Source organism: Hippoglossus hippoglossus, chromosome 10, assembly GCF_009819705.1.
Source record: "Hippoglossus hippoglossus isolate fHipHip1 chromosome 10, fHipHip1.pri, whole genome shotgun sequence".
NCBI lineage: Eukaryota > Metazoa > Chordata > Actinopteri > Pleuronectiformes > Pleuronectidae > Hippoglossus > Hippoglossus hippoglossus.
The window spans coordinates 20,398,525-20,415,181 of NC_047160.1; the positions used below are offsets into that span (position 1 = coordinate 20,398,525).

General features: G+C 41.9%; 1 protein-coding gene across 1 annotated transcript; it reads right to left on the reverse strand.

The window, feature by feature from the left end:
- Nucleotides 1-8,202: 8,202 nt before the first annotated feature.
- smyd5 (SMYD family member 5) lies at nucleotides 8,203-16,432 on the reverse strand. Its single transcript, XM_034598564.1, has 13 exons — nucleotides 16,282-16,432; nucleotides 15,147-15,255; nucleotides 14,424-14,563; nucleotides 13,746-13,867; nucleotides 13,303-13,372; nucleotides 12,524-12,628; nucleotides 12,222-12,284; nucleotides 11,817-11,887; nucleotides 11,620-11,726; nucleotides 11,347-11,403; nucleotides 11,110-11,204; nucleotides 9,647-9,717; nucleotides 8,203-9,134 (listed from the first exon to the last, which is right to left on the reverse strand). Exons 1-13 carry the CDS (start codon nucleotides 16,372-16,374, stop codon nucleotides 8,984-8,986), a joined length of 1,254 nt encoding a protein of 417 aa, XP_034454455.1. The 5' UTR covers nucleotides 16,375-16,432; the 3' UTR covers nucleotides 8,203-8,983.
- Nucleotides 16,433-16,657: the final 225 nt, after the last annotated feature.

Genomic DNA, 16,657 nt, shown 5'->3' on the forward strand with positions numbered 1-16,657 from the left:
GGAGCCGCAGCAGAATCATGGTGTCGGGTGTGGGATTTGTAGTGTGGATCCCCCACCACAGAGGTTCAGGCCTTAATCACATTTCCAGCTTGTGCTTGGATCCAACTTTCTGTCCTGGTGGATTTTGCACCTCGAAGCTCAATCTTGAAACTTTTTGAAAACATTTCGGGTTCTTACAGCGGAGGGGAGGGGGGGGGGGGGGGGGGGGGGGGGGGGTGCTTCAGAGGAGCCTCCATCTGGAGTCATTCACTGTGTCAGCGCACAGACACAAGCACCTGATGCTGTGATTCATCTGGACTGGGCTGGACGGTTTTATGTATGTAACTAAATACTGAGTCGTCTGGGAAACTGGTTGAAAATGGTCTCAAGTAAATGTTTTATCTGTACATTTCGTGAACAGACGTTGAAAAGGAGGCCGGGACGAGACAAATATCCTCATTGTTGGTTCCAGCCACGACTTTGCTTATTAATGAGACGTCCTGAGGCGATATTGACAACTAACAATGTTTGACGACTGATGATATTTTCACCAATAAAAGGGGGCCCTGCCTGGAGCACGAAGATTATGATGTGCAATAAAGTCTGATAATTATTCGTTCAAGGATAATGACTGCACTGAAAAACTAATCAAAAGGTCTACCTGTGCATACCTAATATTGTTTTTCTGTGAATGACGGCGTTAAACTAATCTGGGTCTTAAGTCAGAAATGATCCATAAGAGTATTTTGGATTTATAGTTGTATGCAGAAGTTTGGCTTCCCCGGGTAATTTACATATTTTATCGATTTATTGATTCTTTTGAAGTGAATTGAGTAAAAGCAAAAAGACATTGAAGAAAAAACCTTCTTCAAATGTTAATGTACAGTTGTTTTTTATTTAATCAATTCAAATAAATACATATACAGGGATTTTGGCATGTGGAAAAGATTAAACACCCTTACAAGTCAGTAACCACCCTACTTTGGCAGATACCACAGCCTCAGTCGTCTCTTTATTTAAGAAATGTCATTAACTTCCCTGCACATCACATCTTCATGAGGTTCAAATTAAAAATCTTTGACCACAATAACCAGAGGTATGTTTGGGTTGTGTGGCAGCCAGTGGCACAGGAAGCAGACTGAGTGAAGGGCGGATTCCATTAAAAAACAGTTAGTCAAGAAACAACAACTCCAGCAACACAACGATCCAATGATCAAAACCTCCCATGAGCACCTCAGGAAACGACCCTCACCGTCTCCATTGGAAATCTGTGGTCAGATCTGAAGTGATCTCAAGAGTGGGTTAAAATTCATAAATCGATAACAGAAATTCTCTTTGCTGGTAAAAAAACAAGGTGTGTTTATTTCCTATCTTCAATGAGAAGTGGCAGTGCATTAACATTTGATGAAAGGCTTTTTACAAACAGGAGGCTCATGGTTCCTGGTCTGTCTCACCATGAAAGCATAATGGAGGAGCCTTGTGAAACCTATGTGGTCTTTTTTATGTGTAATCAGTAGATGTTGTCAGGACTTCCAATAACTGCACAAAGCATTATGCCTGGGCTTCCTCCCCCCCCCCCCCCACACTGGTCAAAGTGTGTCCTGAGGGTATATGGTGATTAGTCAGGGGGGGGGGGGGTCTCACTTTCACACGAACGCCATTTCATTTGGGAAGGAGCTGTAAAATTTCAAATGAAGGATCATTTTCTTTTGAATTCTCTTCACAGAGGCTCCTGTCTCTCGCAGGCATTTTCATCAAATTAATGGGATGGCCAAACTCTCTGGGGGCCCACAAAACAGGGGCCCAATGTAGTGATCAATATGTAAAAGCCAAAGGGATAAAATTTCCATTTCTTCAGTCTACATGTATTGTTCCTTTCCTTCAGCTGGAACAATTCATCAATTTGTCAGATTTATTGTTTTGTTCTTTAACATTTAATCATTTGCTGATGTGAGAATTTGATGATTATATTAAAGAAGATTATGTTTTGTACTAATTGTACAATTTCTTTGTATATATTTTCACAGAGTTCCTCCGAGACAATCCATATTAACATACAACCTTTTGCAACTTGATTTTCACTAATGATCAGAACATAACCAGCGTTTTATATTCAGTATATATATAAAGAGTTAGTAAATTAAAGTAAGGAGTTCATTTTAACAAGAAAATAACTGAAATAACAATCTATAATTAGCTGTTAGCTGTGGCCTCAATTCTGAAAGATATGTGAACTAACATTATCCATTCAAATAGGCCTACTGCCGACAATGCAATAGAGGTCGCATTCAGTTAAATGCATTAATTATGACTGCGTCACTGCAGGCGTCATTATTTGCTGCGATTTGAAGAAAGAAAATCAACAACTTTAACGTCAGAGTTTTTTTTAAATCACAACTCAAAATATCTTCATCTTAGTGTCTCAGCTCCTTTCTCTCCAAACTGTTTTCTTTCTTAGTGGAGTTCTGTCTCTGCTTCCTTATGAAATAGTTGCTCCTTGACACATTCAACTTCAAAATGATCAGCATCTATTATCAGGTGCTAGATGGACTTTACTGGTTTGCAGTTTGAAAAGCCTCTTTACTCAGGTTGACTGAACCTCGTCGTCAGCAAATTGTCATTGAATCTTTGGATTTTGCTGAATGACGTCGCTCAGCCCAAATACTTTAATGTTAGGAAAGTGGCTTTGAAACATAAAGAGTTATTTTTATATTTTGTCCGTTTGTTGTGAATGCAGCCGTGTCCGTCTCATCCAGCTTTCACCGAACTACATGAAAACATCTCATTCACGTCTCTTTTTTTCTGTCCCTGTTGTAATTGGCTCATGAATGTGACCTTTTACTCCGTCAACCAGAATTTCTCGATATTGAAAAGTGTCTTATCAGGCCGGGCTATCTTGGCAGCATGCTCATGATTCTGACCAGCAAGAATAAGCAGAGCATAATTGGACAGTGTTGCTCCGCTTGCATCCTGGACTTTGAAATGCCAGAGCCAAAGGAAAGCATCAGCGTCATCCAGAAAGGATTGTGTGCTGAATGTCCTGCAAGAGATGTGAAAATCAGATAGAGGCAGATAAAGCTGAATAGCCGGAGTGTTTGAAATGCCTCATTTGCACTACATGAGTCAGACCATGTTTGGTCTCAGTGGGAATGTCTGGCTTGACCTTAGAGAAAGAATTCATCTAGCCGCTCACAGTCGATCACAGTTGGCCCCTTTAACATAAGGAACAATGGTCTTACTTTAATTGTCCGAGCCTCCAACTGAATGGGTTGAGAAAATGAAATGTACACGTCCCTGGTCTTAAACCAGCTCTGAAAAGAACTCACCAAAGAATACAAATACAAGCAAGAATACAAGCAGTGATGTTTGCTCATCTGTCCGTTAATCTTTTGCATGCTACCGTGGTGTTAGTGTGTATAATGTTGACCATCTTAGTTAAGCATGCTGAAATTAGCTTTTTGAGCACAATGTAAACAGGCAGTGGTGGAAATCAAATTAGTTTTGCAGGTATTTGCTCCCAAAACCAGTAAAATGAAAATGTTGGCCTGATGGTGGCGGTATAGGTGGAAATTTAGTCGATCACAAAAGTTGTCATCATTCAGCTTGAGATGGACATTGGACTTTCATAACAGCTAATATTTAAAACCACATGTGACGTTAAAGGTAGAGTCAGAGGACGACCATATAGAATTCATCCTCTGGGGACCGTCAATGACTGTGTAAAATGTTGTGTGAACCCATTATGTAGATGTGGAGATACAAGTGAAAGGGAAAGGAGAGTGAAAGATTTTGATCTGCCGCTGGCATAAGATGAAAAGTCAGGGATGAATTCAGTTGGTTTCATCAACATATTTCTGTGTGGAACAAAGTGGAAGGATAAACCTATATTGCCATCGTTAGAACAGCTACCGTGGCTAAACATCTGTAAGTGCCCAGTTGTGGTACGGAAAAAAACGACCAAATTAACAAGCTTTTGCTCGTCAAATAAAAAGAAAGTCACTTTAATAGTTGTCACTTTTTTCCCTTTTTTACCTGATTTCGGCGTCAGAAACACCCTTTTCTCCAGAGTCCTCTCTGTCAGATTCGGCTTCGAACACAGCGTGCGTTTCCACTGTAGAGCCTGTGTTGTAACGTTTGCGATGCTCAAGCTTTCTTTGGATGATTCACAACTCAATTCTTCACGTTCTGTTCCAGTGGCTCAGGCAGCGCCACAAGATTTATACCACGCCACCGAGGTCTTAAACGTTTCTCCCTGAAGATGAATGCGAGGTTACTGGGCTGCCCATAGTGTTTCAAAAGGATCCCCGATGACTATGTGGCAGAGGAACTGTTGACAATTTGTACCATTGGGATTTTAACCAAGGAAATTATTGGAGCCGAACTCGACCACATTGATCAAATCCAGCGTCTCACTCAGCAGCCATGTTTTTGAAACCGTGCTTTTCTCTGCTGTTTATTTTCATGCAGGGTGAGCTAAAGTGCAATAACCTGACTTAAGGTCGGCTGATTTCACATGAAGCAGTCGTTCATCACTCCGGCTCTGCAGTCGCCCTCCGAGGCGGCGGCGGGATTCGCTGTGGTAACCAATCTGGACACTGCTAATGCAGGTTGGAGATTGTTTCCATATGACGACTGTTTCCAGCAGAGTCGCTTTGCGTGGGTCTAGAAAACCAGCTTTCATTTCATGCTCGCCCGCTTCAAGCAGTTAGACAACTTTCACACTCGCAGCTGTAAACAACACTGTCCACCTTTAACCTGCGTGAATAAATCACCGGCAGGTTGCTGGAGATTCTCAGGAGACAAAGTTCAGTAAGTCAGGGTCAAAGTACCTGACCAATTATTTATATCACCGGTTGGTACATTGTTTATAATTAATCATTTACAAAAAATAAAGCTAAACTTTTGGACAGCTTCTCAAAAACAAGGGATTTTAAAGGAGACGGACAAGAATCGGAAATGGAAGAACATCTTATACATGTGGATACAAACGCACAGATTTGCCAGGGCCCCGACAGTCAGTTTAAATTCAACCAAGCAAAACCAAATATTATTCACTCATGTATCAGCTCCCTAAATGTGTCTGATTTTTTTCACCAAGATTTATGAATTATTCCCTGGGAAAATCCTAATGTTTGAAAATCACACAATGTTAGAAAGTGAATTAAAAGAATTCCTGATCCACATCCACACCTAATGGTCTAATTGATTAAGTTCCATTCCTCAAGCTTCTCCTATGGGAAAATGTCCTGTTTTAAATCATTGTTCAACAAGTATTTGAGGGTTTAGACTTTTCTAGATTTAACTTTGATTAATCAATAATAAAAGTTAATATTGGTTCCAGCCCTAAAATGTGCATCTATGAGTTCGGTTGTAAGACGACTCATATATTGCTCAGAATATAATTTGAATGAATCCACATATTTCAGCCCTGGAGTGAAAACCCCTGATATTCTCCAATGTCTTATCAACACAGTCTAGATTCTGGAGCAGATAGAAGAAATGTTTAAGACAGACATTAATAAAACTGCAGATTTTCTGCACTTAACATATTGTAAATAAATATTCCATCGTTTATCTCCTTGAATAGATTAGATAGACGACTGTGATCATCTTATTATGCAGAGGGTTAAATCTCCTTGAATAGATTTAACCCTCTGCATAATAAGGTGATCACAGTAAAAATGCCACTTTTAGATCACAGTCGTCTTTGAAATGTACATTTTGGATTTCGTACTTGTTTGCCAGAATAAAAGACTCTTTCTCTGCATAGCAATAACTGCCCTTTGTAAAATTTCCCTTTTCCTCTCATCAAACACTCCCTCACTTCCTGTCTCAGTCCTCAAGTGAGTGCCTCTCTGGCCCATTTCTGCCAGGGTGCCCTCTGTGACCTCTCTGCCTCCCCCACTGGAACAGCCATGCTGTGTGATGTGAAGGCCTCCACTATATGTGCCTGCGTGAGCTCGACCCCTGCAGCGGGCTGCTGCGCCAGAGTCCACGTTCCAGAGCTCCAGAGCTCCAGCAGCAGTCCTGGCACCGCTTCAGAGGATGCTAACCGCTGGTGGGAGAGCCTCAGCTCGAGGATGCGTCCAGAGGTCCAACCTCCTGCCATGCTGGGTCCCAGGTGTGCGTCCTTTCATGGACATAATGTGTTCATTTTTACATTTCTCTTCTGTGCAGCCTGGGCACATTAGCATTAGAAGCGAGTGCAGAAATGACAGGGGACTGAAGTGGAGTAAACTGAGAAGGATAATGGAGAAATTTCCACCATAGACGATAGGGGGTACTGGGGAAAACCACAGGATTATGCTTAACTCTATAAAGACGTTATTGTTGTAGACTCATTCTTATCTAATATCTCCAAACACTAGATTACACTATTTAATATGAGTATGAACAATAACTGACGGGCAGGAGATCACCTCATTTATTCTTTTAACCTTTTGCCTTCACCAAGGAGGATGTTTTCTTCTGCATTTGTTTTTTAGCAGGATTAAGCAAAAACTACTCAACCATTCTCCATACAATTTAGTGCAGGAGTGAGGCATCAAAGAGGAGGAAGAACCTTTGATCCTGATCAGGGGCCGATCCAGGCTTTTTTCCACACTTTCTTTACCGCTGCGCGAGAGAGAGAGCGTTTTTTCAACATTTTTGTTGATTTCTCAGAGAAGAATTCATGGATCTTGATGAAAAGAATTAAGCTTATAAAAGGGGACTGATATTGAGTGTGTGCAATGTGGCAAAAATATCACAAATATAAGAAATCAACAAAAATGTTGAAAATCACGCCTTTTTTGGAAATTTCTGGATTCGCCCCCAATCTGGATCCACACTAAAATTGAATGGGTTCTTCCTTGTCCCACCTTCTTCATAATTTCCACAACATTACATGGAAATTGGTTGAGTAGCCTTTGCATCATCCTGCTAACTAACAAACAAACAAACAAACAAACAATAGACAAAACAATCTCTTTAGTGAAGCAAAAAACAAAAAACTACCAAATAAAAGGAATGATTAGTTAAGACTCAAACCACCGTTCAGGAAGACAATTTGACTAAGACTGAACAGACTGAGCAAATATTTAACCAGTACAATCTTGTGTGGAAAAGGCAGGAGGTGTGTAAACCAGATAAACGACTCAACAGACATCCAATTTCAATGGTTTATGCCAGAGTAGTAAAAACGACAACTGCAAGGCTTCTGTTTGCTGCTGTTATAATATTTAAATTATACTTGTGTGACTTACAATGCCACGCCGCCCCTTTTGCCATCGAGCGGAATGCAGAGTGAGAGGAATTGGGATTGCTCTTTCGATATTTCCAATCTTTGCGGAGTAACTGAAAACACTGGGATTTGTGATTACAGTCATTTTTGTGATATTGATTCATGTGCGGGCGGCAGCAGCAGTTTCACCCGCGTGGAACCGCGGCTTGAAATACAGTTCTCAACAAAGGGCAAACAGTTACTGACAAAGCAATTTTCCACTCAAGGTCTCCATAATGCATCAAGTAAGGTTTTACTTCGCCTCCATAGATCATGGAATGAAAATCAAAGTATATTTTAGTGGCTGGATAACTCATGTGACAGGACTGTAATTACATCGGAATATAAATTAAAAGCCTCCTCAGAACAATGTGCATAGTCTGCTAGGAAACTTATTACAAGTTGAGCAAAAGACAAAACACCTGAGAACCAAATTCTCTTTGTGGCTTTGTTTACGAGTTCTCAGGAACAGGAAATGATCGCCGTTCTTCTGAGGTGTGTTGAGTGGAGCTGGACGTCAGACATGGGGGAGGCAGGGAGTCGGGTTCTGTTCTCCTGCACGCTGGATTTCAAATGACACAATAACATATGTGGGGGTGGGGGGGTGGTGACTTTAAACTTTAAAGCTGCTCTAAATCTCCATCGTATTTACTAACCATGAGTGGCTGTAATATAACGGGTCGTTCGATGTGACAGACTCATGTTAACACACCACTGCAGTTCCACAACCTGGAAACCAGACCGATCGTTTATCTCGTTTATTTGCTCTCACAGATGGGTTCCACTCCCCCCCCCTCCTCCCTCCTCCCGTTCAGACTGATTTACATGCCTCCCACAAACTGGACAGTATTATTTTTGTACTTGCATTAGTTGATATGCTACGTCGCACGTCTAGTTGCTGGGATTTGTTGTAGGTTCATCCCATTCATGCATCTACTAATGCAAATGGATCTGGGGGGATATGTGATGTGTCTATAAGCAGATTGTGAAGATGCAGAATCTGAAGGTGAGGGTCAAAATCTTAGGGCAGGAATCCTTCTGGTTTCCTTCTAGTTTGACCAGTGATGCTTGAGCAGGCTTTGGTCTCCCACAGGTCAACAGTCCGTGTGGAGAGCAAGAGATGAGTCAGCTGTTGGCTTTTTAATTAGCTTTAAGGTTAGGGGTTATGAGCCAAAATGCTGTATTGACCTAAACAAAATAACAGTTTGTGGGGAAACATTTGATTCGTGTGATATAAGAAAAATAATAGGACTGTAAACAGTGTACGGCGAACAGAAGACGGAGTCTCGGCCCCGCTGTCTTCACCGGAAGAAACAAAATATTGGCCATCGCCCCAAGAGGCGAATTCTTCCACTGGCTATTCAGACAATAGCCAGTGGAATCTGAGATTTTTGTCTTCCTTTTACACATATAATCTGATACTATTAACCCAAAGTGGATGTGAACTTCAAAAACCCTGAAACTTGAAAGTCTGCACTTGCATCTCATGACCTCTGCAGTATTTAAAACCCCAGTGTGTTTAAGCAGGGCGGGAATCCCAACACTGACACACACTTACATGTACCGTTGTGTTGCTGCCCTCAGAAACTAAACAAAGTGACTGAAATGTGTTGATAACAGGAAGCTCGAGCAGTTCTGTTGAAATGCAGATCATGGTTTGAACTGGTCTTTATTCTTCCGGGGCTTCGTGGCTGCTTAGCGTGGTGGCAGGAGCGGCTGAGAACAATATGGGCAAGTCTTTCATCAGACATCTGTCATCTCATCCTCTATCTCGTCCCCCTCTGTTTCACCTTCTGCCTCGCCTTCTTCTTCCTCTTCCTCCTCTGATGTCACGTCCAGCTCGTCCATCTGGGAGACGCACTTTGGACACGAGCAGACGAACAGGTAGTTCTCCCTGGGAAGAGAAATGTCCCACCGGTCACATTGTTGCACCTCTAACAAGAGCCGAATTAATCAAGAGGCATTTTTACACTCTGCTGTTGAGAAAGTCTGGTGCCGTTCAGCAGCCGCTGTGCACCGGAGCAAATGAATGTTTAATACTGTAATTAACACTTGTGGTGCAATTAATACATCCAGCTGGAAGAAGATGGGGGGGGACACAGGGAGGTGCCCACTTCTCCCAGTGGCAGGCTGAGAATTATCACAGGATGCAGTAAAGAAACTTTATGCATCCCAGAGAGACTCGCTAAACAAACCCGCCCGGAGCAGTGGGGGGTAACTCAAATATGAAATGACATCATGTTGATCAATGAGGAGCGTGAGCGGAGGGGCAGCCATCAGACCCCCACGCATCGCGGCCACAAGACCGCCCATTAACGCCCGGGGGCTTTTTTATTGATCCACATGGAATTTGCAACAGTGTGAGCCCCATTCCGGTGATTCATCCGAGAGAGTACAAATGTTTACCTTAGGGTTTTGTGTCTGCTGTGGCGGCTTCGGTCCCGCTGACAGCAGTCCAAGTAACTGATGCAGATCTCCTGAAGATTGGAGAAAACAAACGGTTGAACTGGCTGGAGAAGCTCGACATTAAAGCTGCAAGTCGATAGGATTTAGAAAAATAGACGAGAGAAAGAGAATTTGAACGAGTACAACTTCCAGACCCCTCCTCCCCTTTCAGCTGAGCTCCTACACTGTCTCCAAAGTATTTGTGCGAATTTCACAATGACAAATTTCGGCAACTTTGCAGCATCTTGATCTGGAACGACACTAGAGCTCATACCTCTGCTAACAGTCCACTTCTGAAATCACCTTTAAATTCATTAAATCTGAATTATTATTTGGATCTGCACACACTCATAAATATCTCCTTAACACGTCAGATTTTTTTTCATCAAGATCCTTAAATTACTCTATAAAAATGTAGATAAATGCTCTATCTCGCTATGTTTAGAAAAAGAAAATGTCCTGGATCCAGACCTTGATCCAGATCCACACAAAACATTTGTATGGGTTCTTCCTTGGATCCGGTCTCACCCCTAAACAAAATGACATGCAAATCGCTTGAGTAGTTTTCGCTTAATCTAACAAACTCGCAGACGAAAACATAACCTCTTTTGCGGAGGTAACTAAAATGGCACTCGGTCGAGCACACACCTCAGCCAAGGCCCAACAGTCACCTCAAATTAAATGATGCTGCATCAAATTGCACACTCGTAGATATCAGTTCCCTAAATATGGCTTTTTTTTTTTCTTCAGCAAGATCCATGACTTATTCCCTGGAAAATCTGAAAATGTCAAAAACCGCCCTCTTGCAACATTAAAGGTATTTTACAGGGTTCTTTCTCAGCCCACGTCCCATCCTTCCACCAAGTTTTGTGGAAATACATCCAGTAGTTTTGGTATAATCTTGCTGAAAAACAAACAAACCAAAGGCCAGAATGAAGTAACTCAGTCTAAAAATCCAACAAACACAATACTGGTATTTTTCAAAGTAGCTCTCTCTCTCTCTCTCTCTCTCTCTCTCTCTCTCTCTCTCTCTCTCTCTCTCTCTCTCTCTCTCTCTCTCTCTCTCTCTCTCTCTCTCTCTCTCTCTCTCTCTCTCTCTCTCTCTCCCTCCCTCCCTCTCTCCCTCCCTCCCTCTCCCTCTCCCTCACTCTCCTGGAGAAATGTTACACAAAGCGTTTCTGTCTTTCTCAGCATTCAAGCTGGAGCTTTGCGGCGAGCGCGGCGCGGCTGCCCTGACGTTACTGTGCCGCGCAGATGCAAGGCTTCTCAATCTTTCTGACAGCTTGACAAACCCACTCCAATCCTCAAAGTCTCTGCCGTCTAATACTGTCTGACAACGGCGCGGACAGAGCTAGGGAGGGATGTTCTGTCCCGTCTATCCCAGGCCAGAATTTATCACCCAGAAACCAGTGGTGTCAGCTGACCTCTCCTGGGTGGATGTCCCCGAGGGCACGGAGGTGAAGCAGGAAATTGTTGTCGGGGAAGGACGCCTCGGCGTTGGGCGAGCAGCTGTGGTTACCTGCAGAGGTCAAAAAGGCAACACAAGGGGGGGGGGGGGGGGGGGGGGAATGAAGACGTCAGACGAGCTCTTGACCAGAACAACATCTCTGAAGTGACAGCGATCGTAACACTGAGCGCTTCACATCGTCATCTGCACTTACATGAGCTCTGGAGCAGAAAGAGTCCGGAGCCCTCACAGTTCAGAAAGTCTCCCGTTTCTACACAGAGACAAAAAGACACATTCCTGACCTCTCATTGGGATCCACACACACACTTTGTGTAACAACCACAGCAAAGTCATTGGGTCACAACTGCAACACACAGACCATAATAAACAGTCATATAATACGAGCATTACAATTCTGCTCGGTTCAGACAACAATAATTTACTCAAAAATAAATGAAATACTGCAAGACTGAGATAAAACTGTGACCTTTCTCAATGTCCTTGTACAGCTGGTCGATAAAGGAGTCCAACTGCTCCCTCTGCTGGGCAGGAAGCTCCAGTGCATCGCAGCCATGAACCCACTGACTCAGGGAGCTGGAAATCGAACAGACGAGAACAAATTCATGAGACATTGAACGTGAAGTGAATGAGTTGAAGTGAGGAGCAGGAGAGACGAGCGTTTACCTGGTGCCGATGCCTTGTCCGTTAGTCCCCACCAGAGCGAACAGAGAGCGGAAACCCTCAGGAGCAAACCACTGCAACATCATCACACCCTTACTGATGCATGCTGGGACAATTCCTCATCTTTTTTAACCCTTTTGTACTGAGGATTACACTACAACCAAAATATTTAAACAGCATTTCCTAAGCTTTTTGATCCATATAAACGGTTGATCATTTACACTCTACTAGGAATTTTACGACTAAATTAGAAAACAAGTAGATAATTAATCTGCAATGAATAGATGAAAATAATGAAAAACATCACATCAATATTTTTCTGAAGCCAAGGTGAATATTGTGTTTGGTGAAAGAATAAATGAAAATTAAAGAAAACACGTGTGTTGGCACCATTTGAGACGTACTCACCCGACTGAGATGCTCATCGTAAAGTGCTGCTCTGAAAAAGCCGTGTAACGAGGCCAACTGTCCCTAAAGAAACAATGTGAAATAAACAAATATTACATTTTACATGAGAGCAAACTTACATCACGAGCATCAGTGGCCTCAGAGGGAATCGAACTGCGTCAGGGGACAGTTCCTCTGTGGAACCTTTTGCTTAGTGACACGTTCTTTATTCCAGTTTCCATAAGAGGACGATGCTTTTCTCTCTGTTCTCTGAAGGAGCCGGACGTAAAACATTTTGCAGAAATAAGGTGACGGTGACTCACTCTGAACTTTTCTCCCAGGAGCTTATGGGCGATCTCCTCCTCCTCGTTCGCTGTCCGGCTACAGAAGTGAGAGAACAGCTTCTGCCAGTGTGCTTTGTCTTTATCCTGCACAAACACAACCAATACAAATACTCTGTCACCGTGGGAATACTTCTACACATTACTGATGACTGGGTCGCACATGGCTAATGGTTCACTGCTGGACAATAAGTGTTATTGAAAGAAAACAGTCAAAGGAGAACTGTGGAAATCTTAATCTAGGTATGACTGATTTTTATAAGCAGAAAATGCAAATATTAAAGGACGAATTACCACAAAATTTGTTGGAAGGATGCGATATGGGTCAGGGGGGAATAAATTACATTTTGGTGCAGATTTTGATCCAGGAATCACTTTTTTAAACATTTTCCTTGGTTCCATTCTGCTCTTTTTAATGTTAACACTCATTTACAGTGAGAATCACAACTTCCACGAATGTGAAAATGACCTCATCTTAACTTCCATGGTATATATTTAGTTTCTGTTCATTTAAACTCGCAGTGCATCACATTATAATTTGTTTACCGTCAGCCAGGTGACAAGCTGTTTAAAAAATAAATATTAGTAATATTCCCGATAAAGCTTTACCATAAACTTAAAAATAAAAAATGGGGATTGGGCAATTTCATGCATTAAGGTATTGTTTTTTTAATATTTGCCTTTTTTAATTTGTTTGGATATCTGCAAGGCAACCCTGAATAATTCATACCAGATAATGTTAATAGTGATCTGAGACTCACCTGTTTGACGAGAGCAACCATTCTGGCCATGAGCATGATGCTGGAGGTCTCTGGAGGATAATGCAAACTCCTGAGGAGGAGACACGTCATCTTTTTAGAGGCATATGGACATTTTAAGAAGAAACCAGGGAACTCACATGGGTTTTCAGTCAAAAACACTTTCAGTGGCCAATTTGTTTGATGCATCTTTGCAATCTCTCATCCCACACATATGTAAATAGGGAGGACAAAAAATGGAAACACTTCTGAGTATAATTTGTTCTAGTACAACACTTCTAACTATGAACTAGGTAACAAACTTAGAATGGGAATCAAATCACAACAAAAAACTTAACATTACAAACATTATAATGAGGTGGAAGTTATGGCAGAGCTGTTGTTTTGTATATTCTACAGTTGTACCTAATAAAGTGGTCACTGAGTGTGTGTCAGTGCCCCCTCACCTCCAGGCGTCTTTCAGCTTGTTGAGTGGATGATCTGGATCCTCCTGGGACGAACCCAGACACAGAACTCGATGGTACTGACCTGCTGCAGCTTGTCGACACTCGCTGCTACAATACATCACCTGCAGAGGGCGACAAATTCACACTGAACAACTGAAAACCACAGGTCTTCATCACTCAGAAACATCGAATGTGTGATGGGGGGAATCTAAAAATCTGTCTTTTCCTCATCATTGTGTGGAACTGAGTGTGGAGTAATGAGAGAAAATGTTGTTTTAATTATTAAACATAAGGCTGTAACATAACAAAAAGTGAAAAAAGGGTGAAGGGGTTTGAATACTATCCTGATGAACTTAATAAATTTAAATTACAGTCACTTTTTGCAGTTAAAACACAGCATGTCTGCATGTGTGTGATACTGCAAATGCAAAGAAAACCCCAAGGATAAAACAGTTTACTCAGTTTGTCACTCGGGTGAATGAAAAAGTGTGGAGTGACTTATTGATCCACAGGAACAACACCAGCCTGGAAGAGGTGGTCAAGTTCTCTAGCGCCGACACTGAGGAGGTTCTGTCCCGAACCACAACTCGTTCAAAATCAATAGCTTTCTTGTTTCGCTAAATATTGATCGGACAACAAAAGAAGGTTAGTTCTTCAACAGCAGTGGGAAATTCAGACCTGGCACTGGGGGCAGGTCTGTTGCAGCTCTGGTCGGACCCGGCACAGCTCAGGGTGAGGAAGGTTCAGCCCGGGGATTCCGCTGAGTCTCCTCGCATTGTCCTCCGCCGTCTCCAGAGCACGTAGGCAGAACTCACAGGCTGGAGGAGGACACAGAGTGACAGTGTCGAGCAGAAAACTAAAACCCGGATTTATACAGAATGTGTAAAGTTCATGTTTTACAACGAAGTAACAACACAGAGCTCTAGTTTCTCTTTGTCTGTAACAACCTCTCCCAGCAGAGTCTGACAGGACATTGTTCTTATTCCTGTTTCAACATCGAGAACATCTGAGCTAAAACGACGACATACAAACAACTCATCCTAAAATACTTTGAGGCGTCTATTCTATCCACCTCTTTTACATCCATGGGGTTTGTGTGAATAACAGAAACAATGATGTGTATAATGTAACAGTTCAACACCTCAAACTACATCTTTTTAAGTTATTACACAGTTGAAGTGAAGTCTCTCTGAAACCATTTCAACACAAACTGAAGATTAGAACCTTCATTCACTGCAGAACATTGTTATGAGACTTCATTACTTCCAGTGAGCTCTACCTAATAAACTAGATTTATAATTATTATCGGTGTGAGATGCAGCTCAAAGGTCTGTTCTCTAATTGTGTGAAACATGTGAACATCTGATTTGAATTTCTTCTGTTATCGTTAGCTTCACTCACCTTTATATTTGTACAAAGAATTCCACAGGAACTGACTAGAGACGAGGGGCCGCTCAATGAAAATGCTGTCTCCCTTCTTGATGCTCCTTCTAGCAAACAGACCTTTGCCCTGAAACATGAAGAAAACGCATTATCGATGTAGATCAGGATACGTGAAGCATCGAGTCCCCAAACACGGCAGCTTCTGCTTTGACATTTCAATGTTGATTTCTGATTCCCCTTGACTGAAGCACTTGAAAGTATTTAAGCATTTTATTGATTTAATACAATAACAATAAGCATAAATGAATTTGTTTATAAATGTATTAGTTATACACTAAAACTGTATTCGTTTATTGACATTTTAATGGGCAATAAAAAGAAATTACTGAAATAATTTACAAATGTAATATTAGTCCATCATTAAATTGTTCTTATTAAAGTGGTGTTTATAAAAACAACATTACACAGTGAAGAAGTGCATCGAGGCCTGAAATGAATATTACCAGGATAACGTTTTTCATCTATAAACATTATTTCATTCAAGTTTAAAGACTGATTCTTAAACTCAAGATATTTGACAGATCTGAGGCAGAATATTAAAACCTGTTATACAATATATCTCATTACCATGATTGCACGATGTATAACCATAATATATATATACATTTAAATGTATTATTTTCCTATTGATGACAGTTATATTGCAATAATTATGATTATTTTATCACCCAGCCCTGAGCTCCTCGTTTAAAAGATACATTAATCAATTTAAAATGAAATGATAAGTTATTCCTTATCAACATTGCTGGGACACTTGTGGTCCTTCATATTCTATCAGTAAATATATTTTATAATACGATTGAATACTTGTTATGAACACGTGGCTGCAGTTTTCTCAGAACGACAGAAACAGATGAGACGGTTTCTTGTAGTTTGGATCAGTGACAGTTGGATCATTATTCTCTGCTTGTGTCAGCAGATCAAATCATTTATAATAAAGTTGATCTGGTTCTTTCTGAACCCAGCGGTGTCTGCTCTGCAGCTGCCCGCCGCAGGGAGCCCACATGCGGCCGCAGCTGCGCCGCTGCCGCCGCTCTCTCAGCCTCCGGTTCGTTCAAACCGGTTCATCGAGACATGACGCGGCCGCTCTTACCTTCACATTGTCTATAAACCGGACCTCCACGCTGCCGGCTGCTTTACCGGGGTCCACGCACAGAGAAAACATGTCATCCACGGGAGCCGCCATGTTGGAGACGACCTTTCACCTTTCAACCCTCAACCTGCTGCAGAGAGACGCAGCGCCAACAGCGACCTCTGCTGGTCAGAGCTGCAGGAGCCTCAACATTACACATCAAATCAAGTAAACAGGAGAAAATAATATGAATCAAATAAATAAAACTGTGGATTCATCAGTTCTAATCACATTCACACTAACTAATAAACCTGTTTCCCTTCACTGGTCACAGCCTGCAGCTAAAAACACAGTGAGGCTGCAAATAACAATATGTCTTTTACCTTGATTAACTGAA

Coding starts and splice junctions, on each gene's coding strand:
- smyd5 (XM_034598564.1), bottom strand. CDS start 16,374: ATGGCGGCTCCCGTGGATGACATGTTTTCTCTGTGCGTGGACCCCGGT. Junction 15,256..16,281: donor GGTTTATAGACAATGTGAAG/GTAAGAGCGGCC, acceptor TTCATGTTTCAG/GGCAAAGGTCTGTTTGCTAG. Junction 9,135..9,646: donor AGCAGACACAAAACCCTAAG/GTAAACATTTGT, acceptor TTCTCTTCCCAG/GGAGAACTACCTGTTCGTCT.